The sequence below is a fragment of the Gorilla gorilla genome, chromosome 9 (genome assembly GCF_029281585.2).
Source record: "Gorilla gorilla gorilla isolate KB3781 chromosome 9, NHGRI_mGorGor1-v2.1_pri, whole genome shotgun sequence".
In the NCBI taxonomy this organism is placed as follows: Eukaryota; Metazoa; Chordata; class Mammalia; order Primates; family Hominidae; genus Gorilla; species Gorilla gorilla.
Window position 1 is genome coordinate 78112674 of NC_073233.2, and position 24208 is coordinate 78136881.

Consider the following 24208-nt stretch of genomic DNA (forward strand, 5'->3'; position numbering starts at 1 on the left):
GGTCTGGGTGGACGCAGGGCCTCAACCAAGATGGGGGCACTAGAAGCAGGGAGAGAAGGAGGACACAGAGGGAAGGTGGGGCAAAAGCCACCCCAGGCCAGGCATGGTGGCTGACGCCTGTAATCCCAGCACTTTGGGAAGCTGAGGCAGAAGGACCATTTGAGCCTAGGAAATCAAGACCAGCCTAAGCACAAAGCGAGACTGCACCTCTACAAAAAATAAAAAGTTAGCCAGGTGTGCTGGTGCGTGCCTGTAGTCCCAGCTACTCAAGAGGCTGAGGCGGGAGGATCGCTGGAGCCCAGGAGTTGCAAGCTGCAGTGAGCTATGATTGTACCACTGCACTCTAGCATGGGCCACAGAGTGAGACCCTGTTTTAAAAAATAAAAACAGGGCCGCACACAATGGCTCATAACTGTAATCCCAGCACTTTGGGAGGCTGAGGCAGGCGGATCACTTGAGGTCAATAATTCGAGACCAGCCTGACCAACATGGTGAAACCTCACCTCTACTAAAAATACAAAAATTAGCCGGGCGTGGTGGCGGGTGCCTGTAGTCCCAGCTACCTGGGAGGCTGAGGCAGGAGAACCCCTTGAACCCGGGAGGTGGAGGTTGCAGTGAGCCGATATCGCACCACTGCACTCCAGCCTGGGCGACAGACAGAGACTCTGTCTCAAAAAAAAAATAAATAATAAAAACATTAAAAAATAAAGCCACCCCATTTTGGACGAAGGAGGGAGAGGAAGTCAGAATGACACCCCACTCCCCATGCTGGCTGAGGATGGGGGGTACCACCATGTGCCCCCAAGCCCGATGCTGGCTCCCCAGGGTTTCCAGATGGAGGCTGGGGGACCCGGCCTCGTTGTTACCTTGTACGCTTCGGAAATCCATGTCCCATTCCCACCTCCCCAATGGCTGCTGGGTCTCTGGAGTCAAGAACTTGTCGGGCCATTTTCCATGATCTGTGTCCTTCCCCAAGAGTCCACTTGGGCATGACCAGCCTCCACTGTTCTTGTGTCCCTGATGCCTGCTGGGCCCTCCTGTGGTTCACAAGTGGTCGTTTGCCCTCCCTGCACCTCCGTTTCCTTCTGTAGCCAGCAAAGCCATGACACTTGCCCCCTGCCTTTTGGGGAAAGGGCAGAAGAGATCATCGATAAAGAAATGATGGCAAACAAGTAAATTCTGGATTTAAAGCAGAAACTTAGAAATATCACTGGAGGCCAGGCGCGGTGGCTCATGCCTATAATCCTAGTACTTTGGGAGGCACAGATGGGCGGATTGCCTGAGCTCAGGAGTTCAAGACCGGCCTGGGCAACACTGTGAAACCCCATCTCTACTTAAAATACAAAAAATTAGCCAGGCGTGGCAGCATATGCCTGTAGTCCCAGCTGCTCGGGAGGCTGAGGCAAGAGAATTGCTTGAACCAAGGAGGCAGAGGTCGCAGTGAGCTGAGACAGGGCCACTGCACTCCAGCCTGAGCAAAAAGAGTGAAACTCTGTCTCAAAAAGAAAAAAAGACACATCACTAGAGGTGCCAGACCCAAGCCCCCAAATTCACCTTCCTGCACACCTAACTGCATGATGTCTCATCTCTCAGGAAGATGAAGAAGCTCATCCGCTACCTGAAGCTGAAGCGGCAGAGTCCCCCTGACCACGAGGAGTGTGTGAAGAGGAAGCAGCGGTACGAGGTGGATTACAACCTGGAGCCCTTCGCGGGCCTCACCCCAGAGTACATGGAAATGAGTGAGTGACGGCCGGGGCAGGCAGGTGACATCAGGATAGAAACAGGCCAGCATGCCACCTGGAGTGGGGAAGGGCTGCAGGGGCATGATGCCCCCAACCCCACGGTGCCCAGCGTCCCTCCATAAGCATCAGGCAGGGAGAAGGGAGATGCAGACCCTGGGATCCTAGTGCTGCCATCCCCTTGGGTCGGTGAGCATGGCTGCTCTGGATGGAGTCCTGTGTTCCAGAGGCCCAGGTCAAGCAGCCACCGTCCCTAGGCACGGTCCCCAAGCATGGTCCCCAGCCACAGTCCCCAGGCACGGTCCCCATGCACAGTCCCCAGACATGGTCCCCAGCCACAGTCCCCAGGCACGGTCCCCAGGCACGGTCTCCATCAGCGCAGCCCGACACAGCCTGGGTTGTGCAGCTCTTCCTCCTCCCTCAGTCTCCTCACCAGCCGAGGGCCCGGCCCTGCTAAGCTGCAAGATCGTCCTTACTTGAAACCCCCCACAATCCGAGGTCCCTCCTCTCAGCTCCAAGGCCCTTCAAGCATCCTACTTTGGTTCCATGACTCACCTCCCCTTCCTGGTGGTGAGCTCCTAAGTTGCAGGAGCCACGACTTGCTCACCTGTGGGCTGGCAACAGCTGCCCCCAGCACAGAGCAGGCGCTCAAAGGAGACCCAGGGATCGAGCCTTACCCCCCTCAATCATGTGGCTGGCCAGGAGGATGACGAGAGGTGGCACATACCTTTTGGGGGTGGCCAAAGAGAACTGGGAAGAGGCCAGGTGTGGTCCGCACAGCTCTGGACTCTCCCTGACCTGGTCACTTACCTCTCCCTCCTGCCTCCTGCACTCTGCACATGCTGGCCTCCTTGCTGCTCCCCAGCCCCGTGGAGCTCTGGCCGCCCCAGGGCCTTTGCACGAGATGTGCCCTGCTGGAATGCCCTCTCCCAAATACCTGCATGGCTCACTCTCTCCCTGCCTCCCAGGCTTTACTCAGAATGTCCCCCAACAGAGGGGTCTTCCCTGACCACTGTGTTTGAAAGGGGCAGCCCCTCCCTGACACGGCCACGACCCCCACCCCTCCTCTGCTTGGTGTTTCTGCTCCCCAGCAGACAGCCTCACCCCGTCATCCCTCTTCTGTCTCCCCCCGGTAGGACGGCAGCCTCACCCTCTCTTATTCCTCATCCCATAGCCCTACCCCTAGAGCAGGTCCAGGTATACAGTGGGTGCTCAATGTGTGTTTGCTGACTGAATGGATGAGCAAAGGCAGTCAGGAAGACTCCTGCAGAGCGGGGAGTCCCAGCATGCAGTGCCCTGGCCACCAAGGTCAACTTCTCTAAAATGCCCATTCCCAGGCTTGTTCCTGGTCTGCTGGAGGTGAGACCTGGCAGGCTGCATTTTTAAAAAGGGCCTAGGGGTAAGGGCACCTTAGAGGGTGGGGAGCGTTTCTGTTTAATTTCACCACAAGTGCTGCCCTTTGCCCCCTCCTGTTAGCCGAATTGTCCACATATGTCGCTCCTGGCTCCCCAGACAATCGTGCAAGGAGCACCTTGCCATTGACTCAGGAGGAGAGGAATCTTCAGTGTGGCGTTCTGTGGCTCCTCTCTGTTTTCTCCTGGAATAAAGTCCAAGCTGAACCAGGGTCAGGCCGGTGGGCAGAAAACAGCTCCCAGCTGTTTAAACTCAGCATTGGCCACGTGGCCAGGAGGGACGGGGTCTGGGAGGTGGCTTACCCTGCCTGCAGGGTCGCTCCTTCCACAGGAAACCCTAGGGAGAATAGAGCCCAAGACACGAGCACAGCCTGCAGTGGGCTGCGAGAGTGGCAGCCCCTTCCCTGGATTTATTTTCCTAGTGGCTGGACGTCACGTCCCGAGTTCCTGACGGGTTTGGACAAAGGGGACTTCTGGAGCAGGTGCCTCCTGCCCACATACACGGGGAGTGGCTCACCCGTGCCCCACACTGCCCCCACTGACCAAGGCACATTTCCACACCCACTGACTTTCTCCCCACCCCAGGGGCTGCCAGTCTGCTCCTCCAAGGAAGTCTCAAGCCACAGATGTGGATAGATGGGGAGAACAAGCTCATCTGGAAATGCCCCACCTCCCCGCCCCCCTGCACCCTCCCTCCCCGGCCCCAGCCCTGGCAGCGCCTCCAGCTCCCTGGTCATACCCTTAGTGCCAGAGTAGGCAGCGCCTCTTGGAAGTGAGGAAGCCCACCCTGCTGAGTGACCCACAGCCTCAGGCCTCAGCAGCCCCTGGCCCTCATGCACAGCACACACCGCCCCACATAAGCAATGCCTCATCCCCTCCAGGGACCTCAGGCAGGACCAGAGGCCTCCCACTCAGCCCACCTTGCCAGGGCTAGCAAGACAGCCCAGGGAGAGGACTTGCAGGCCATTCCCCGCCATGGCCCATCCTACCTGCTAACAGTGCTCACACTCAGGGCACCCCGCACGGCCCACCCCACATGCTAACAATGCCCACACTCAGCCCGCCAGGCACATGGTGACATTCTGCTGGCTTCCTTGTTTACCGCCTGGCACCAAGCGCCCTTGGACTGGGTCCTGCTGTGCAGTTCCCGAACCAGCTTTCCTGCTCAATTCCACTCAGCAACCTTTTCCTGACCTTCTCCTAGAGCCTAGCCCCATGCTGGATGCAGCATCCAAAGCCAGAGAAGCCCCAGAGGCAGCTCCCGGGTGGGATGATCCCCAGGGGGAGGGCCGCAGGGGCAGAGGCGAGGGACTGTCCTGGGCAGTGGGTCCCCACCCGGATCCAGGAGTCCTGATGCAAGGGGAAGTTTGGGGCTCTGGAAGATTCAGCCATGCAGGCAGGTCCCCCAGGTCCCAGGGAGCCCCCATGATGGAAGCAGCAGGGCCACTGCCACGTCCCTTCCCAGCACAGACAGGAGGATGACCACAGGCTGGGCCTTTGAGCTCACGATGGTCCTTTTCCTTTTGGCGATGATTTTTTTAAATTTGACATGGGCTGGCGAGGTGGCTCATGCCTGGAATCCCAGCACTTTGGGTGGATGACTTGAGCTCAGGAGTTTGAGACCAGCCCAGGCAACATAGCAAAATCCCAGCTCTACAAAAAATACAAAAATTAAGCAGTCATAGTGGTGCATGCCTGTGGTCCCAGCTACCCGGGAGGCTGAAGTGGGAGGATTCATTGAGCCTGGGAGGTCAAGGCTGCAGTGAGCCATGGTTGTGCCACTGTACTGTAGCCTGGTGACAGATCGAGACTGTCTCACAAAAGATTAGCCATAGATAACTGAGCATTCCCATTACTCAAGAGTCAAACACTGAGATTCAGAGCAAAATTTGGAGTTCTGCCTTCAGCCCACTCCTGGCCTGGAGGTCACCCAGGGTCATGGAGGGTCCATCCCAAGAGCTCCTCTAATGTATCTGCAGGTGGGGTCCATGCAGGTGGGCTCGTTGGAGGTGGGGCGGCAGCCAGAACTGTGCGGCTCAGCACACGGGGTGGTGGAGTCCCCCCTTATGGGCTGTGGCTCACGGGGTGCTGACTGGCACTGGGCTCTCTCTGCAGTCATCCAGTTTGGCTTCGTCACCCTGTTTGTCGCCTCCTTCCCCCTGGCCCCGCTGTTTGCGCTGCTGAACAACATCATCGAGATCCGCCTGGACGCCAAAAAGTTTGTCACTGAGCTCCGAAGGCCGGTAGCTGTCAGAGCCAAAGACATCGGTGAGTGACCCCACGGGCCGGCAGGACCGGTTCCAAGTGCGTGCTGGGTTTGGGGAGGGGGTTGCTCCTCTCCAGAAGCTAGAGCCAGAGCTGGCCAGGTGTCCCTCCTGGGGCTCTTCACTCAGCCTTTGCCGGGTGGAGCCTGGGGGGCAGGTGACACAAGATGTGGAGGCTCGCTTAGCCCTGTCCCCACCCTTCCCCTCCCAAGATGCCTTGGTCACAGAGGATATTTGGAAAGAGTGGGTCCCAGACATCTGAATGTCTCAACAACCTGCTGCTTTAGGAGGTGCAAGAGACTACATTTCCGCTCTGATGGCTGGAGACACCCACCTGTAGCAATTGTGTGACCCCAGAGCCAGGACAAGACCAACGGGAAAGGAGTGTTGGCTGTTCAGCAAGTGCCCTCCTACATGGCATGTCACGGCATCATTTAATGTTCACAAAAGAGAAAAGGAAGGAAGGAGCCCCCATCTGTAGACAGGGAAGAACAGTCCCAGTCATTGCATGGCTTGCCTGTAGGGATCAAAGCCGAGATGCAACTCAACTCCAGCTTTTTCACCCCGTCACTAAGACACCTTGACCATGTGGAGAAGGGGTGTGAGTCTGGGAGAATGTATATTTAAGGTCAGCGTAAAGAATAACTTGGGCTGAGCACCGTGGCTCACTCCTGTAATCCCAGTGCTTTGGGAGGCCCAGGAGGATACATAGCTTGAGCTCAGGAGTTCAAGACCAGCCTAGGCAACATGGCGAAACCCTATCTCTACAAAAAAATACAAAAATTAGCTGGGCATGATGGTGCGTTCCTGTAGTCCCAGCTACTCAGGAGGCTGAGGTGGGAGGATGAGTGAGCCCACGTAGGTTGTGGCTGCAGTGAGCCATGCCCATGCCTGGGCAACAGAGTGAGACCCTGTCTCAAAAAAACAAGAAAAATTAGCTGGATGTGGTGGCGCAGACCTGTGGTCCCAGCTACTTGGGAGGCTGAGGCAGGAGGATCATGTCAGCCCAGGAGGTCAAGGCTGCAGTGAGACGTGATCATGCCACTACACTCCAGCCTGGGCAACAGACAGAGAACCTGTCTTAAAAAAAAAAAAGAAAAGAAAAGAAAAGAAAAGAAAAAGAGTAACTTTAATAGTTAGAGGTGTCAAAAACAGAGCAGACTTCCTTGTGGGTTAGTGAGCTCCCTGTTACCAGAGGCATTTAAGCAGAGACAGGGTGACGATCTGTCCAGGAGGGTGAGGGGTATGGGAGCCCCACGCAGGCTTCCACCGGAGCCAGCCATCACAGGAAGGGTGATCCCATCTTGTCTTAGAGTAGGACCAATTTTCAGGGTGAAAACAAAATTATAAAAATACATTGATTTTATCACAAATTTAACACAATTTTAGTTAGAATAGCACCTTCGTACTAATTATTGGAATAAACAAAAGGTTGAATTATATATTGGGGATATCACCTTGCTGAAATAAAGATTCCATACCAGCTTGATAAGATAGCTTTGGGTTGAGCTTTTGTAGGCCAAACATAATCTTACGAAAATGTGGGAAACTGACCAGGCACAGTGGCTCATGCCTGTAATCCCAGCACTTTGGGAGGCGGAAGCAGGTGGATCACCTGAGGTCAGGAGTTCGAGACCAGCCTGACCAACATGGTGAAACCCTGTCTTTACTAAAAATACAAAATTAGCCAGGTGTGGTGGTGGGAGCCTGTAATCCCAGCTACTCAGGAGGCTGAGGCAGGAGAATTCCTTGATTCCAGGAGGCAGAGGTTGCAGTGAGCCGAGATCATGCGATTGCACTCCAGCCTGGGTGACAGAGTGAGACTCCATCTCAAAAAAAAAAAAAAATGTGGGAAGCTTTATCAGTTGTTCCAAGGGTTTCTCCAGTCCTTGGTATTTTGTCATTCTCATTGGAAACACCCTTCAGATCATCTCACCCCAGTACGTGTTTTCTCCTTAAATTGTTAGCGGCTCTGTCTTGGCTGGAAGCTCCTTGGTCCACACCTTGGCCCCTAGTGGCAAGCCCAGCATCCACTGGTGACCAAATTCGCCAATCCTCCACTGTCTGGTTCCAAGATAACTTCAACTCTGGCTTCTCTTACACTTGGCTGTCTTGTAGACTAAAAGAGATGAAATCGTCATTTTCACAGGTCAAAGACCATCAGATAGCAGTGATTCACCCGGCAGCTTCACATTTGCACTGTGTAAGGCCCTGGCTTTGAAAGGGGCCTGGAAACATCGGTGCTTTGTAGGGAGGGACATCCCAGGGCTCCTGGGTAAGAGGTCATGGCACTGTGTTTGGACACTTTTGCTTCCCTACATCACCTCTTCTCTGGGTGACCCAGGTAATGAAGACTCAGAACACAGACACTCTATACTAAACTGCCCTGTGAGATTTTGTTTAAAAATTTCAAAGGCTTTAAAAGCCATGAGCTAACCAACCCTCCGAAGACCCCGCTAACCACCAGCATCCCTGTTCTGCGTCTGCTGAGGCCACGGGTGAGCCCCTTGCCCCTCATACCACAGCCCTTCATGGCCAGAGGTGGAGCAAGGGTGGAGTGCTGATTTGCTAGTGCTCTAGGTCAGAGGCCTGCACTTGTTTTCTGTTAAGAGCCAGAGAGTGAACGTTTTAGGCTTCCTGGACCCAGAGAAAATGTCCTCAAGTCTTAGGCAATGGTCCTCACCCAAAGGCTACGCTTTTCATACATTTTTCATTTCACACTTTAAAGTGAAAAAGGCCAGGGCCGGGTGCAGTGGCTCACGCCTGTAATCCCAGCACTTTGGGAGGCCGACACAGGTGGATCACCTGAGGTCAGGAGTTTGAGACCAGCCTGGCCAATATGGTGAAACTGCGTCTCTACTAAAAATACAAAAATTAGCTGGGCATGCCAATTTTTGTGGTGGCATTTTTAATTTTTTTTTTTTTGAGATGGGGTCTCACTCTGTTGCCCAGGCTGGAGTGCAGTGGCACGATCTCGGCTCACTGCAAACTCCGCCTCCCGGGTTCACACCATTCTCCTGCCTCAGCCTCCTGAGTAGCTGGGACTACAGGTGCCCGCCACCATGCTCGGCTGATTTTTTTGTATTTTTTTAATAGAGACGGGGTTTCACCGTGTTAGCCAGGATGGTCTCAATCTCCTGACCTCATGATCCACCCATCTCGGCCTCCCAAAGTGCTGGGATTACAGGCGTGAGCCACCGCGCCTGGCCAAGGCATTTTTAATTTTTAATGTTGGCATGCACCTGTAGTCCCAGCTACTCAGGAGGCTGAGGCAGGAGAATCACTTGAACCCGGGAGGCGGAGGTTGCAGTGAGCCGAGATCGCACCGCTGCACTCCAGCCTGGGCAACACAGTGAGACTCCACCTAAAAAATAAAAAATGTAAAAAGCCATTTTTAGCTTTTAGGGACAAGTGAGAAAGAGGCTGTCGAAAAACAGGCCACCATGGCCGTCTTTGCACACCCGCTCTCAAGAGCAAGGCGAGATTGCACCCCAGGCTGTGCCTCAGCATAGCGCTGCTTTGAAGATCGGCATCACAGAGCTGCCTCCAACATGAACTTTCCTCAGAACCTCAGCCTGTTGTGTCCTCCAGGGAACCCCAGGAGGAAGCCTGGGTGAATCCTCCCTCAGTCCCACTTTCCAGATAGGAGGCTGAGGCCCAGGCGGTAGCAGTGCCGGGCAGGAACCAGAGAGCTCAAGCCCTGGGCCTCCTGCATGCGTAGAGGGTTTGCCTCTGAAAACCTCACCCTGTATAACGAAGACCCCAAAAGGGGACCCCGGGTCCGCTCACCAGGTTCTCCCTGCAGTCCTTGGAAATTCCAGAGCTCCCTGTCCCATGGCAGTAAAGAAAAGAGTGCCATCCCATTCCAGCAGGTACAGCTAAAAAAAAAAAGAAAAGAAAAGAAGAGTGCAGCCCACACTGAGTCCTCACAAAGGCCTGATGCTCAGGCAGCCGACAGTACCCCACCCCCGCCCGCCACCTGCCACATCACAGTGCGCGTGTGTTTGCTCTGGCACCCTCTGCTTCGAGAAGCTCTGGCTGTCCCCAGACAGTGGCTGAATGAAGCTTGCAAACCCACCAGGGTGAAAGGGAGCAGCAGCTCAGTGGCCCTGGCTTCCTGCAGTCCCTCTGCAGGCATTGGCATCCCCACCAGCAGCAGGCCTTCCGCGTGCCTCTTTGGACTCTTTGCACCTGGCTGGTTTTTGCTCAGTTCTTACGGATCAGCTACTCACTTCCTGGTTCCTGTCGGGTTGGCTGAAGGCATAATCTGCCCTCCTTTCACGAGTTTGTTTATGGGTTCCTTAACCGTAACCTTTCCTTGAAGAGGCTTTTGTATTCCTTCTGTGATCCGTGCAGGGCCCCCAGGCGAGCTCCTTGAGAGGACAGAGAGGGCCCCTGTGGCCCCTGTGACCTGCGCCCCTGAGGCCCTCGGTGGCTGGGGGAAGCTGTGCCACAAAGCGCAGGTGCCTTGATCACCCTGTCATCCAGCGGGTCACAGCAGGGACCCAGCCCGTGCGTGGGAATCTGCTCCAGCTCCCCAGCCCTGGTTTCAACTTCCTGTTTTCTTCCTGGTTCTTCAGAGCCTGCTGGTGGGAAAGTGCAGCCTCCATTCAGTTCCCGGGCACTGCGTGTGGGCAGGAGTGGTGGCCTCGCCAAGTACCTGGCTTTATCCAAATACCTCCCTGTTCTGTTCCGGGAAATGGGGCTTAGCATCCCCTAGAGTGGGAAAAATTCCTTGGGAAAGAAACCAAGGAATTTACTTGGGGAAGTAAAAATGAGGCAATTTTCCCCAACAGGACTTTCATAAAAGAAGCCCACCCAAAGAATATTCTAAAAGTACAGCATCCCCTTTTACTTAGAGATGTCAATGAAAAGAGTCAAACTCTGTCAAATATTTGAAGAGATTTATTCTGAGCCATGAGTGACCATGGCCCATGACACAGCCCTCAGGAGGTCCTGAGAACATGGGCCCAAGGTGGCCGTGGTACAGCTTGGTTTTATACATTTTAGGGAGACATGAAACATCAATCAGATACATCTAAGGTATACATTGGTTTGGTCCAGAAAGCCGGACAGGGTGGGGCGACTTCCAGATTATGGGTATATATATATATATACATATATACACTTTTTTTTTTTTTTGGAGACAAGAGTTTCGCTCTTGACACCCAGGCTGAAGTGCAATGGCATGATGCAACCTCCACCTCCTGGGTTCAAGCGATTCTCCTGCCTCAGCCTCCTGAGTAGCTGGGATTGCAGGTGTGCGCCACCAGATTTGGCTGATTTTGTAATTTTAGTAGATACAAGGTTTCACTATGTTGGCCAGGCTGGTCTCCAACTTCTGACCTCAGGTGATCTGCCCGTCTCTGCCTCCCAAAGTGCTGGGATTACAGGCATGAGCCACCGCACCCGGCCTATTTTTAAAATTTCTGATTGTCAATTGGTTGAGTTATTATCAATAGAAAGGAAAGTCTGGGTTATGATAAGGGGTTTTGGAAACCAAGGTTTTATTGTGCAGATGAAGCCTCCAGGTAACAGGCTTCAGAGAGAATAGACTGTAAATGTTTATCAGACTCAAGGTCTGTGTTGATGTTCATGCTGGTCAACTTTTGTTGAACTCCAAAAGGGAGGAGGGCATGAGGAGGCCTGTCCGACCCTCCTCCCGCCCCCTGCTTCCTGTCATGGCCTGAACCAGTCTTTCAGGTTAACTTGGGGGTGCCCTGGCCGAGACGATGAACCCCATTCAAATGGTTCGGGGGACCCTTAGAATTTTATTTTTGGTTTACAGAGATCCTTAGAGCAGTGAGTGTCACCCTGGAATGTGCGTCAGAATAACTCGGGGCTCCCAGCCCCACCCCAGGAGAGGCGGATCCCGTGGGCTGGGGCTGGGGTGCCAGTTCAGCATTTCTCTAACACACCCCGCGGATGTGCAGGGCCACACGGAGAGCCATCCGCCTGGACATAGATATCCTGCAGACCTGTCAGGACAGGCTCCATCGGGGCCCAGAAGCGAGGAAGACCCCGCTCCCGGCTCCATCTCATCCCCGCCTCATCCCTCCCATTTCCTGTTGTCTCTCTGGGCCGGTTGGGCGATCACCTGGGCAGACCCCCTTGCCTGCCTGAGTCCTGCCCTTCGACGGCCCTGAGCTCAGGAGCCCCAAAGACTTCAACCTCCACCCCAGGCCCACCGCACCTCAGCACCCCACTTCGGAGTTCTCAAACTCAGCGCCCCAAGGGCCAGGTGGGCCACACGCGCAAGTGAGACTAAGTCCTGGGAGTGTTCTTCATGGCCACAGAGCAGTGTGCCTGTTCCCACATTTCTTGAAACGTTCAACTCTCTAGTGGGGGTCTGGGTTTAGATGCTAAGGCGGCCATAATGGAGGTCGGAGGTCGCCGGGAGGCCTCAGCACAGACAGCAGAGCTGCGGTGCACAGCCCAGCCTGCAGGGGGCGCCCCCGGGCACCACAGCCAGCTGTTGCCAAGGAGACGCACCAGCCAGCCAGGACCAGAGCCGAGGAGTCTCGATTTTTCTTTTCTTTTTTTTTTTTTTTTTTTTTTTTTTTTTGAGACAGAGTCTCGCTCATTCTCCCAGGCTGCAGTGAAGTGGCGCGATCTCGGCTCACTGCAACCTCCGCCCCCCGGGTTCAAGCGATTCTCCTGCCTCAGCCTCCTGAGTAGCTGGGATTACAGGCGCCCGCCACCACGCTCGGCTAATTTTTGTATTTTTAATAGAGCGGGGCTTCACCATGTTGGCCAGGCTGATCTCGAACTCCCGACCTCAGGTGATCCACCCGCCTCAGCCTCCCAAAGTGCTAGGATTACAGGCGTGGCCAGTGCGCCCGGCCTTGATTTTTTAAAATACATTTTCCTGGTTTTTAAGCATCCGTCTGCATTTTTAAGCAGTAGGCAAGCACAACAAGATGGCCATGCTGCCTGGATGGGGCCTGCCTGCCACCGCTTTGCAGCCTCTGCTCCGGCACCAGAATCTGCTTGGAAAGGGCTTTCTGCGCTCATGCAGTCACTCAGCAAACATTTACCCAGCAGCACCCACCTTATGTGCCAGACACCAAGCTAGACCCAGAATCTACAGGGATGTGCAATTAGCAGCCTGCCCTAGGAGCTCGGAGTCCACGGAGGGCCCTCAGCCCTGACACCCAGCCAGGAGAAGCCGGGTGGGAAGTGTTTCCACTCCTAAGGGAGTGCTTCAGTGCTGACTTTGTAGTGCTGTGCCATCCAACCCTCACCTGCGTTCCCAGGTGCTTTATTCAGCATGGGGTGGCCTTAGTGTGCTAGTGTGCTACTAGTGTGCAGAGCTGCTAGTGTGCAGAGCCCATGTGACTGCCCCACCACCTGCTCCAGCAGAAAAATAAACTGAGGACCACTGCACTCGTGCAAAAGATCAAACGGAGCTACAATAAACTCCTCATCTGGGATAAGGCGATGGTCCCCATGGCCCGAGGACTGGAGACAGGGGTCAGGGAAGTGTGACTGTCACTTCTCAAATTGCCTACCAGCAATGGGTTGCAGTGGGTATTTCTCTTTTTTTTTTTTTTTTTTTTTTTTTGAGACAGAACCTTTCTCTGTTGCCCATGCTGGAATGCAGTGGCATGATCTCGGCTCCCCATAACCTCTGCCTCCCTGGCTCAATCTATTCTCGTGCCTCAGCCTGTAGCTGGGATTACAGGCATGTGCCACGATGCCTGGCTAATTTTTGTATTTTTAGTAGAGATGGGGTTTTGCCATATTGGTGAGGCTGCTCTCGAACTCCTGGCTTCAAGTCATCTGCCCACCTCAGCCTCCCAAAATGCTGGGATTATAGGCATGAGCCACCACACCCAGCCGCAGTGGGCATTTCTGATTGATGATGATTGTGACTGTGACCTGTCATTGAATTGACACTGGCTGGGGCCAGGGTGCAAGAGATCTTGGTCTCAGAGGTTTCATCTGAGCCTGTGGTTTCTAGCTCGGGGCCACACAGGGGCCTGAGCTGTTGCTGCCTTTGCAGACCACCAGCATGCACCCCAAAAACGGGGACTGGGAGGCTCCCCTCGGCTACTAGGGCAGAAGCGCTATGTACAGCTCTCCCTGTAGCCTCCTGCACAGGCAGGAAGTCCACCTGCTCCATCCTGGCTGTTTCTGACGAGTGCTGGTTATCACCCATCTCAGAGCTGGCTCAGGGCACAGAGAGCAGGCCCCAGGATTGGGCTCCCAGCCGAACCGCTGCACACAACATTGCTGGGCATGATAGGGTGCAGTTAGGGTGAGGCGGGAGTCAGCCCGGGACACTGGACCATTTCTAGGAATTGCAACACTGAGGCCCTGCTTCCTGGGCCATTGAGGGCCTCCTTCCTGGGCCCTGCTAGTTCTCATGGCCACTGGGAAGATGAATGGAGAGACCAGCATGGCCCTGGGCGCTGTGTTGTGATCCTCTTGTTCATCTGTGATTTGGTGCACCCCTGGGTCTTGGAGTAAAGGGAACAAGGGGGTGTCCAGATGGGGAACGGTTCAACCTGCACTGCTGTGGACTCAGTGCCTCCAGCCAGGGGCCCTGGCACTGTTCCTCAATGGCAAAGCCATGTCTCGCCTATCCGTAAATACAGGTATCCTCTGCCAGAGCTTTAGGAGCTGCACCCCAATTGAATCTTGGTCAGTTTAGGAATTAAAAAAGGTTTCATCTAAGCCAACTAGCATTTAAACAGGTGCATGGGGAGATTGTGCAGAACCACTGAGAGAGCAGCTGTCTTTAAGCACCTCTTTTAGAAGCTGGTGAGCTTGTCAGAAAGGGCTGGTACACACCAGGCCCTGGCACTGGCCTGGCTTCCTCAGGACCTGAACAAATGACTCTTGGTTGCCATAAGCCTCTGACTGCTGTGAGAAAGCCTGGCCCCTGCAAGGGTGGTACCCGCTCAGACTGCTGCCTGGTAGCTGGAATGACTGAGAGTGTAGGGCTCTTTAAAACTGCGACTTCTTCTTCCCGCAGGAATCTGGTACAATATCCTCAGAGGCATTGGGAAGCTTGCTGTCATCATCAATGTAAGTGACATCAGGGACCTTGGCGGAATGGAAGTCCCGGCTGAACTGCCAGGTGGCCGGGGCCCCGTGGAGAAGGAGCTGGGCATGGGTCTTCTGCCTCTAGCCACGGTGCAGCCCCAGGCTGCCCGGATTCTCTAGTTATAAATGTCCCTTGACCCCACGGCATGGGGAGGGTGCACTCTGGGGAGGCATAACAAATTCTCTTCAACCTTTTTCATAACAAATTCTCTTAAACTTTTTTCTGCAAGTTTTTTTTTTTTTAATCTGAGTTTCACTCTGTGGTCCAGGCTGCAGTACAGTGGCACGATCTCAGCTCCCTACAACCTCGGCCTCCCAGGTTCAAGCGATTCTCGTGCCTCAGTCTCCCAAGTAGCTGAGATTACAGGCACCCACCACCACACCCGGCTAACTTTTATATTTTTAGTAGAGACGGGGTTTTGACATGTTGACCAGGCTGGTCTCAAACTCCTGACCTCAGGTGATTCGCCCTCCTCGGCCTCCCAAAGTGCTGGGATTACATTCATGAGCCACTGCACCCAGCCTTTCTGCAAGCTTTGAGCAAAATTCTCCACCATGCCCACCTTTGCCCCTAAGTCCACTGAGAATAAACAAGAGACAGAGATAGGAGGGAAGACAGAGACAGAGATAGGAGGGAAGACAGAGACAGAGATAGGAGGGAAGACAGAGACAGAGGGAGAGAAACACAGAGATTCCTTATTGGCAATCTTTCTGTTCTCTTATTTAAAGAAAAAAGTTGATTTTTCTCCTTAATCTGAAACGTATAGCTGCTCTGTAGAGAAGGTTTGGGAGATGCTGAAATGGGGCGAGAAGGCAGCACTCATCAGCCTTACACACGGCTCTGCTAAGGATCAGGGCTCCAGGCCCCTCAGCCTCCTCCCCAGCATGGCAGCCCCTTCCAGCCTCTCCTATCCCCAGGCCTGCAGGCTAGGATGGCCCGGCCCTCAGCCTTCCCCATCGGGGTCTGTCTGACTCTGCCCATGGCCTGGATCTCCCCGGGTTTAGCTGTGCCCAGCTGTCCCCAGCACCTACTTCAAGCCCAAGGCTGCATCCTAGACATGAGAACCCGAGGCAGCCACGGGGAGTCTGCTGTGCCAGGGGCCCATGGCTCTTGTCCCTTCCACCCTCTGGCTGAGCCCAATCCTCCCCGCCAAAAGTTGACACCATGCACATGGGGGACACGGGGTGGCTCCCCAAAGCTGACGGTCGACACCCCTGCAGGGCCATGATGCCAAGTCAGGGTCTCAGCAGGCCCTGGGACTCAGTCCCCATAGAGGGCAGGGGGTGACACTCAGCCCTGGAGAAGGGTCCCTCAGAGCCCTCTGACAGTGTCCTTTCCTGGTGGGCAACCCTTTCTACCAGGCACGCGCTCCCACCAGATTACAGGAAGGCTGCAGGCAGAGTGTGCACACCGGGATGGCCCCTTATCCCGCCCAGACAAAGGCGTGCAGGGCCCTGAGGCAGAGCCCACGCTGTGCTGGAGTGGGTGGAGCTGGGAACAGAGGTACATCCTGCCTGCAACAAGCGGCGCTGTGAGCAGCTGCGGAGCACAGTGGGCATCTCCTGAGGACAACAGCAGCAACAACAATAACAGCAGGCTGGGCCCGGTGGCTCACACCTGTAATCCCAGCACTTTGGGAGGCCAAGGTGGGACGATCGCTTGAGGCGAGGAATTCAAGACCAGCCTGGCCAACATAATGAAACACAGTGAGACCATGTCTCTCTCTAAAAAAAAAAAAAAAAAAAAAGAAAAAGATAGTCGCGGGTAACATTCACGAGGCACCTAGAATGTTCTAGAACCTTCTAAGCTCTTTCCACACGCTAGCCCACTAGTCTGCACACAGCCCTTGGAGGCAAGGACTGTCATGGCCCCATCTTACAGGTAAGACACCAGAGGCACAGAGAGGTTAGGTGATTTGCCCAAGGCCACACAGCCATGTGAGAGGCAGCCGTTGGGCCTTGGTTTCCTCTCTTGTAAGGGCACCAGCCAGAGCTGGTGCTATAATAGAATGAGCCGGGTGAGGACTTGAGAGCTTGCAAAGCACTTTCCCTTCCTGCCTCATTCCCTTCTCCAACAAGCCCAGAGGCACAGTGCATACATGGTGTAGGTGTTGTTAGCCCTGTTTTGACAAGAAGAAAATGGAGGCACAGAGAGGTTGGGTGATTTGCCCAAGGCCACACAGCCAGCGAGAGGCAGCCAGTGTCTGCCTGGTGCCTTCTCTCCTAGAAGTGCACTGTTCTGGCCCCCAGGCACTCTCCTTCAGCTGCCAGGGGGCTGAGAGGAGCACCCGCGACCCTGCATCCATTCACTCAGCATGCCGAGGCTGTGCGGCTATGGTACCCGCCAGAGGCAGTGGCACGTGGCCAGGGCCCAGTGTAACTGTGGATGGGTCACCCCCTGTTGCGGCCGGCCCTTCTGCGCCCAGGCTGGGGGTCCCCCTCACTGCCACGTCCCCTGCACAGGCCTTCGTGATCTCCTTCACGTCTGACTTCATCCCGCGCCTGGTGTACCTCTACATGTACAGTAAGAACGGGACCATGCACGGCTTCGTCAACCACACCCTCTCCTCCTTCAACGTCAGTGACTTCCAGAACGGCACGGCCCCCAATGACCCCCTGGACCTGGGCTACGAGGTGCAGATCTGCAGGTACTGCTCTCTGCTCCCCTCTTTGAAAAGCCACGTTTATTGGGTTTCTGGGAGAGCCTGGGTTTGGACGGGGCTCAAATCAGGAGCAAGTCATGAAACAATGCAAACTTGCTTAAAAAGAAGAAGAAGAAAAAAAAAAAAAGGCTGGTGCAGTGGCTCACACCCGTCATCTCAGCACTTCGGGAGGGCCAGGCAGGAGGATCACTTGAGCTCAGGAGTTAGAGACCAGCCTGAGCCACATAGTGAAACCTCATCTCTACAAAAAATTTTTTAAATAGCCGGGCGTTGTGGCACTCACCTGGAGTTCTAGCTACTCGGGAGGCTGAGGTGGGAGGATCAATTGAGCCTAGGAATTTGAGGCTGCAGTGAGTTATGATCGCACCACTGCACTCCAGCCTGGGCAACAGAGTGAGACCCTATCTATAAAGAAATAAACAAATGCCTAAGGGGAGGAAATTAGAGGTGATTTACCAGTTCCTGTAACTAAGAAGCCCAGGATAGCTTCAGGCATGGCTGGATCCAGGAGCTACAGTTTGCCATCAGGCTCCACTCTGGCACTGCCTCTCCACTTTAATTTCCTCTGTGTTGCATTGTTCTCTTGCTGATGAAAAGGATCCCCAGCAGCTCCTGGCTTCAATCCTCTCTGCTCTGCAGCCCCTGTGAGAAGACCTTCTGTTTCCCAATAGTCAGTGAAAATCCAGGGACTGAGTCTTACTGCCCCATCTTGGGTCAGATGTCCATTCTTGAACCAACCACTATTGCCATGAGGAGGGGGGCTCTCCTTGGCTTGGCCTGGGTCATGTGCCAGGGTGTGAGGTCACAGAGAATGGGGGGATCCTAGGGAAAACTGGGGTGCTATGACTTGAAGAAGAGGAGACAGGTGCTAGCAGGCAAAGCCTTGAGCACAGAATAAAGAGGAACGAGCTGGTGCGTGTGGCTTCTGACACGGGGAGGACAGGGCTGCTTGTTCCCATGGGAAAGCAGGTTGTGCAACTTCTGCCTGGCCCAGCAGCTGGCACCAGAGCCGTGGCCCAGCCCGATCCTATCTCAGGAGTTGGCAGCTCAGTGCTGAATAGGCCCTCAGAGACTCCCATCCAGCTCCCTCCAGAAATCAAGCTCCGTAGGCAAGGGCCCTATCTGTTGTGCACCCTGCCCCCTGAATTCTCCATCCCTGGAGTGGGGTCTGGCACATAGTAATTGGTCAATAAATGCTTGTGACATAAGTAAGTGAGGGAATGCCCAGACTGAGGCCCAGAGAGGTCAAGTGATTGCCCAGGGGACACACAGCAAGGTGGTAGTCGGAGCGGGCGAGCACCAGGGATGTGGGTCCAGGCCAGGGCTGCGCCTGCAAATCCAGGTGGCCCTTCTCCTGGCCTCCCTGAATGACCTCAGGTTTTAGTGACCAACAGGGGCACAAACGGCCCCTGAGCCCCTGGAAATCCTGCCCCTCGTGGGGGCATTTTCTGTCCAGCTTTGGGAAGCTTTTCCAATGCAGGGTGGGGACATCAGCTCCATTCAAGCTACGTTCCAGCTGATGTGTGGCATCCCCCAGATTCAGGGAGCTGTGGAGGGAGGGAGGCCCTAGGCAGAGACCTCACCCTGCCCCCACAGACCCTGGGCATCTCTGGGTCTCTGTGAAAAGAGGAAGGGGCTGGGGAGAACTGGAGCATGGGCAGTGGTCATGAATGGGGCAAGCCTCCTTCCTGAGGCTCCAATCATATCCACGAAGAGCCAAGGTCAGTGGCAGGACCTTGGGGAGAGGGGTGTGAGTGAGCTTGACTCTCCAAGCAGGAGATCAGTCAGCTACATCTAAAGCTGGTAATGAGAACCAGGGGCAGTTCTTTCAAGATAAGGAGGTGAGGACCAAGCAGCAACCCTGGAGGAGGAAAAGCAGCCCCAGACCCCAGACCCGGGTAGGGCAGGGCGGGCCAGGCCGGCTGCCTGACACGCCTCTGCCTGCACCAATGGAATGCTTAGCTTCGTTCTTTCGCAAATGTTTGATAAACTGCTTAAGTTACTTTGATAAAATGTTCAGGGTATTGTTTTGCTGTGTTTTTTGGTTGTTGTTTGGTTTGCTTTTTTTAGAGACGGTCTCACTTTGTGGCCCAGGCTGAAGAGCAGTGGCGTGATCAAAGCTCACTGCAACCTCAACCTCCCGGGCTCAGGTGATCCTCCCACCTCAGCCTCCCGAGTAGCTGGGAATACAGGCGTGCACTGCCAGGCTCGGCTAGTTTTTGTATTTTTTGCAGAGACAGGGTTTTACTGTGTGGCCCAGACTGATCTCTAACTCCTCAGCCTGAGATTACAGTGCTGAGGTTACAGGCACGAGCCACCACACCTGGCTAATAAAGTGCTCAGAGGTTTTTCTTCGGTAGATTCCCTCAAAGAGGGGATGGACTAGAGGGGTGGTTTTCAAACTGTGTTTCATGGAACCCATTCTGGAGTTCTGTGGAGCATGGGCGTTGGGTTGAGGTTCAGGAGGTTCAAGCTTAGGGAACCCCCCGACTTCAACCAAGTAGGCTCTGCACTCTTGGGGCCTATTGGAGTTTCCAGTGAGACCTTTTGGGAACAAAGGCTCCACTGCTTTTAAAAGTTTGCAACCTCCTGGACCACATGGTCCCCACCCTTGATTCTGTGAGCCCACGACTGGGCCTGGGGATACTTCCTGCCACATGTGTTTTACACGAAGCCCGTCAGATCCTGCCTGGCCCATGGGGGATCCTGACCACCCCCCTCCACTGTGGAGAGAGACTCCGTGGGTGCGGGGCCATGGGCTGCTCGCCCAAGAGAGGGCTGCCCTCCCGGAGGCAGCCGCACACCAAGCTGAGCCTCTCCCAGGCGTCCCTCGAGCTGCCTGGCTCCAGCCAGAGCCTGGGCCCCACCGAAGTCCCACCCTCGACTCCACCACGGTCTTTTGCAGGTATAAAGACTACCGAGAGCCGCCGTGGTCGGAAAACAAGTACGACATCTCCAAGGACTTCTGGGCCGTCCTGGCAGCCCGGCTGGCGTTTGTCATCGTCTTCCAGGTGCGGTGGGTCCCTCTTTGTTTCCGGTTTGAAGATGGGAGCATTTAGGGACCATCCTGTGCCCACAGTCTGGAAGTCAGGAGCTGCTAAAGCCAGGGGTTCAGAGACTCCTCCAGAGGCTTGGAGAACTTGCTCTGGGACACCCGAGGAGGGGACTTGGCCGACCCCAGGCCCCCTGCACTGACAGGGCCCAAGACAACCTCATGAGAGAGGAAGGCCAATAGAGGGGCCGGATGAGCACCGGCAGAAGGGTTCCGACTCGCTGGTGGGTTTAATCCAGTAGAAGTGTCTTTATTGAAAGAGACAGGGGCCAGGCACAGTGGCTCACACCTGTAATCCCAGCACTTTGGGAGACTGAGGCGGGTGGATCACCTGAGGTCAGGAGTTCAAGACCAGCCTGGCCAACATGGTGAAACCCCGTCTCTACTAAAAATATCAAAAATTAGCCGGGTGTGGTGGTGCACACCTGTAATCCCAGCTACTCAGGAGGCTGAGGCAGGAGAATCACTTGAACCCAGGAGGCAGAGGTTGCAGTGAGCCAGGATCGTGCCACTACACTCCAGCTTGAGCAACAAGAGTGAAACTCCATCTCAAAAAAGAGAGAGAGAGAAAAGAAGGAGAAGGAGAGGAGGAGGAGGACGAGGAGGGGGAGGGAGGGAGGGAGGAAGGAAGGAAGAGAGACATGGAGAAAGGGGACCCCACCTCCGTCCCTGTCATTCTCACACCATGTCTGTGGTAGCAGGCAGAGTCAAGACAGACAGGAGGGCAGTGGGCTGTCAGATGACCCCAGCTGCAGCCAGCAGCCAGGGGACCCAGCCCCAGCTGGCCCAGTCTCTAGAGAGGGGTCTGGGCCACCTCTCTGAGGCCAGAGGGACTCCTAGTGGAGCGGGACCCCAGGCTAGGGTGCCAGCTGTGCACCGGCAGCTGAGGTCCCAGAGAGGGGGTATCCTGGGCTGTGGGCACCGCCAAGATTCTGCTCACAGGTGTCCCTCTAGCCTCGATTAAGTCGATGCTAGGAAGGCAGCGGGCCAAGGGCTCTGATTCTGGAATCCCCAAGACTGGGTTCAAGTCCCAGTTCTGTCACAGGGCAGGCCCTTCCACTCCTCTAAGCTCAGTGGCCCCATCCATCAGCTTTTCACAGCAAGCAGTGCAAAAGGTGTGTGGGGCTGGGTTCTGCAGACCAGAGCCTGAGAGCCCAGCAAGGAGGCGTCTCGGCCAGAAACAGCCCAGCCTTATCCCAAGAGAGCCCCGGAGCAGGCATGGCACCCCAGACCTGGCCTCACCTGGAGGCAAGGCAGCCCCTAGATGGACCAGTCACTGCTTTGGGCTGACCAGGCTGGGAAGAGGGAGATGGGAGGGGGCATAAGTTCTGCAGCTGCGAGCGTGAGCAGCCAACCCCAGCCCCAGCTGGGGACTGGGAGCACCAACCAGGAGAAGACACCAATCCAGGGGGCACCAGCACCGCCCGTGGCGGGAACCTGCTCAGCCAGGGGTGCTCACAGGTGCTTGCTGGACAGATGTTCAGCAAACAAGAAGATTCCGTTTTTCCATAAAAACTGACTTATGTTGCCTTCTATCCACCAGAAATGTCTCCGTGGAGGTGGTAGATGTTCAGGGAGACCCTGGGAGGCTTTGCAAACTGTAAAAGTTTGATCCATTTGTGGCTATTTCCAGTTTCATGTTTTTCCCCAAAGGCTCGATGCTTGTTAGATTTGGCGATGCGTGATCCATCAGGTCACTTCCTGAGTCTCCTGGTCAAAGAATTCAGAATGACTCAGATGATTTTCCCAATTACTGAGTTCAGATTTGTTCGAGAAAGTCGGCCAACATTTCCCAGAGGCCTGCCGGGTGGTTCTATGCCTCCTTTATAGCTTCTGGGAAACTGAGGCCCAGGGAGGTCAACGGGCCAGGAGGTCGTGGGGTGGCACTCCACCAGATGGGGGCCAGGCAGAGAGGTCAGGAGCACTTCCCCAGGGGCCATCCTCCCCTCTGCCACGCGTTGCCTCTCCTTCCAGAACCTGGTCATGTTCATGAGCGACTTTGTGGACTGGGTCATCCCGGACATCCCCAAAGACATCAGCCAGCAGATCCACAAGGAGAAGGTGCTCATGGTGGAGCTGTTCATGCGGGAGGAGCAAGACAAGCAGCAGCTGCTGGAAACCTGGATGGAGAAGGAGCGGCAGAAGGACGAGCCGCCGTGCAACCACCACAACCCCAAAGCCTGCCCAGACAGCCTCGGCAGCCCAGCCCCCAGCCATGCCTACCACGGGGGCATCCTGTAGCTATGCCAGTGGGGCTGGGCAGGCCAGCCGGGCATCCCGACCGATGGGCACCCTCTCCCAGGGCAGGCGGCTTCCCACTCCCACCAGGGCCCGGTGGGTCCTGGGTTTTCTGCAAACATGGAGGACCACTTTCTGATAGGACATTTTCCTTTCTTCTTTCTGTTTTCTTTCCCTTGTTTTTGCACAAAGCCATTACGCAGGGAATATTTTTTAATCTGTAGTATTCAAGATGAATCAAAATGATGGCTGGTAATAGGGCAATAAGGTAGCAAAGGCAGGTGCTTTACAGAAAGAATGCTTGGAAACTTGAGTCTCCCTAGAGGTGAAAAGTGAGCAGAGGCCCCTAGAAACCCTCCTCTGAATCCTCCTAATTCCTTAAGATAGATGCAAAATGGTAAGCCGAGGCATCGCGCAAAAGCTGGTGCGATGCTTCAGGGAAAATGGAAAACCCACGCAAGAATAATGATTGATTCTGGTTCCAAAAGTTGTCACCTACCTGTTTCAGAAAAGTTAGACTTTCCATCGCCTTTTCCTTCCATCAGTTGAGTGGCTGAGAGAGAAGTGCCTCATCCCTGAGCCACACAGGGGGCATGGGAGCATCCCAGTTATCCCTGGAAAGCTAGAAGGGGACACAGGTGTCCCTGATTAAGCAGGAAACAGCACCCTTGGCGTCCCCGGCAGGCTCCCCACTGTCAGCCACACACCTGCCCCCATCACACCAAGCTGACCTCAGAGTTGTTCATCTTCCTTATGGGACAAAACCGGTTGACCAGAAAATGGGCAGAGAGAGATGACCTCGGAAGCATTTCCACAGATGGTGTCAGGGTTTCAAGAAGTCTTAGGGCTTCCAGGCGTCCCCTGGAAGCTTTAGAATATTTATGGTTTTTTTTTTTCAAATATCAATTATATGGTAGATTGAGGATTTTTTTTTCCGTAGCTCAAAGGTGGAGGGAGTTTATTAGTTAACCAAATATCGTTGAGAGGAATTTAAAATACTGTTACTACCAAAGATTTTTATTAATAAAGGCTTATATTTTGGTAACACTTCTCTATATTTTTACTCACAGGAATGTCACTGTTGGACAATTATTTTAAAAGTGTATAAAACCAAGTCTCATAAATGATATGAGTGATCTAAATTTGCAGCAATGATACTAAACAACTCTCTGAAATTTCTTAAGCACCAAGAGAAACATCATTTTAGCAAAGGCCAGGAGGAAAAATATAAATACATTTGTCTTGAAGATCTCATTGATGTGACGTTACATTCCCTTTAATCTGCCAACTGTGGTCAAAGTTCATAGGTGTCGTACATTTCCATTATTTGCTAAAATCATGCAATCTGATGCTTCTCTTTTCTCTTGTACAGTAAGTAGTTTGAAGTGGGTTTTGTATATAAATACTGTATTAAAAATTAGGCAATTACCAAAAATCCTTTTATGGAAACCATTTTTTAAAAAAGTTAATGTGCACAAATCCACAGAGGACTGTGGCTGGACGTTCATCTAAATAAATTTGAATATACGACACTTTTCTCACTTGAATGCTGTCTGCCTGACGTCCGCCTGGGAAACTCACAGGCCGTCCCCAGAGTCCAGTGACCCTACAAACTCAGCACTGACGGACAGGCATCTCTTTCCTTTGGTGCCAGGCTGCGCATGGCTCTAAATGTTCTTGGGACTTCATCTTTCTGTACATGTGTGCATTTGTGCATGCACATGTGTGTGCCTATTCATTTGCATGTGTTTTGCATGCATCATGTGCACGCATGTTCACATTAGCTTGT

General features: G+C 54.2%; 1 protein-coding gene across 4 annotated transcripts in view; it reads left to right on the plus strand.

Annotated features, from left to right (window-relative positions):
- ANO1 (anoctamin 1) overlaps positions 1 to 23949 on the plus strand; it is a 110086-nt gene extending 86137 nt beyond the window's left edge. For all 4 annotated transcript variants that reach the window (XM_055356009.2, XM_055356010.2, XM_055356007.2 and 1 more), the window contains 6 exons: positions 1594 to 1739; positions 5267 to 5419; positions 14396 to 14448; positions 16930 to 17114; positions 20035 to 20140; positions 22156 to 23949. In XM_055356009.2, the coding sequence (XP_055211984.1) occupies positions 1594 to 1739; positions 5267 to 5419; positions 14396 to 14448; positions 16930 to 17114; positions 20035 to 20140; positions 22156 to 22422 (910 nt within the window). In that variant the 3' untranslated portion in view covers positions 22423 to 23949. The remainder of the gene's footprint in view (positions 1 to 1593; positions 1740 to 5266; positions 5420 to 14395; positions 14449 to 16929; positions 17115 to 20034; positions 20141 to 22155) is intronic.
- The last annotated feature ends 259 nt before the right edge of the window (positions 23950 to 24208 follow it).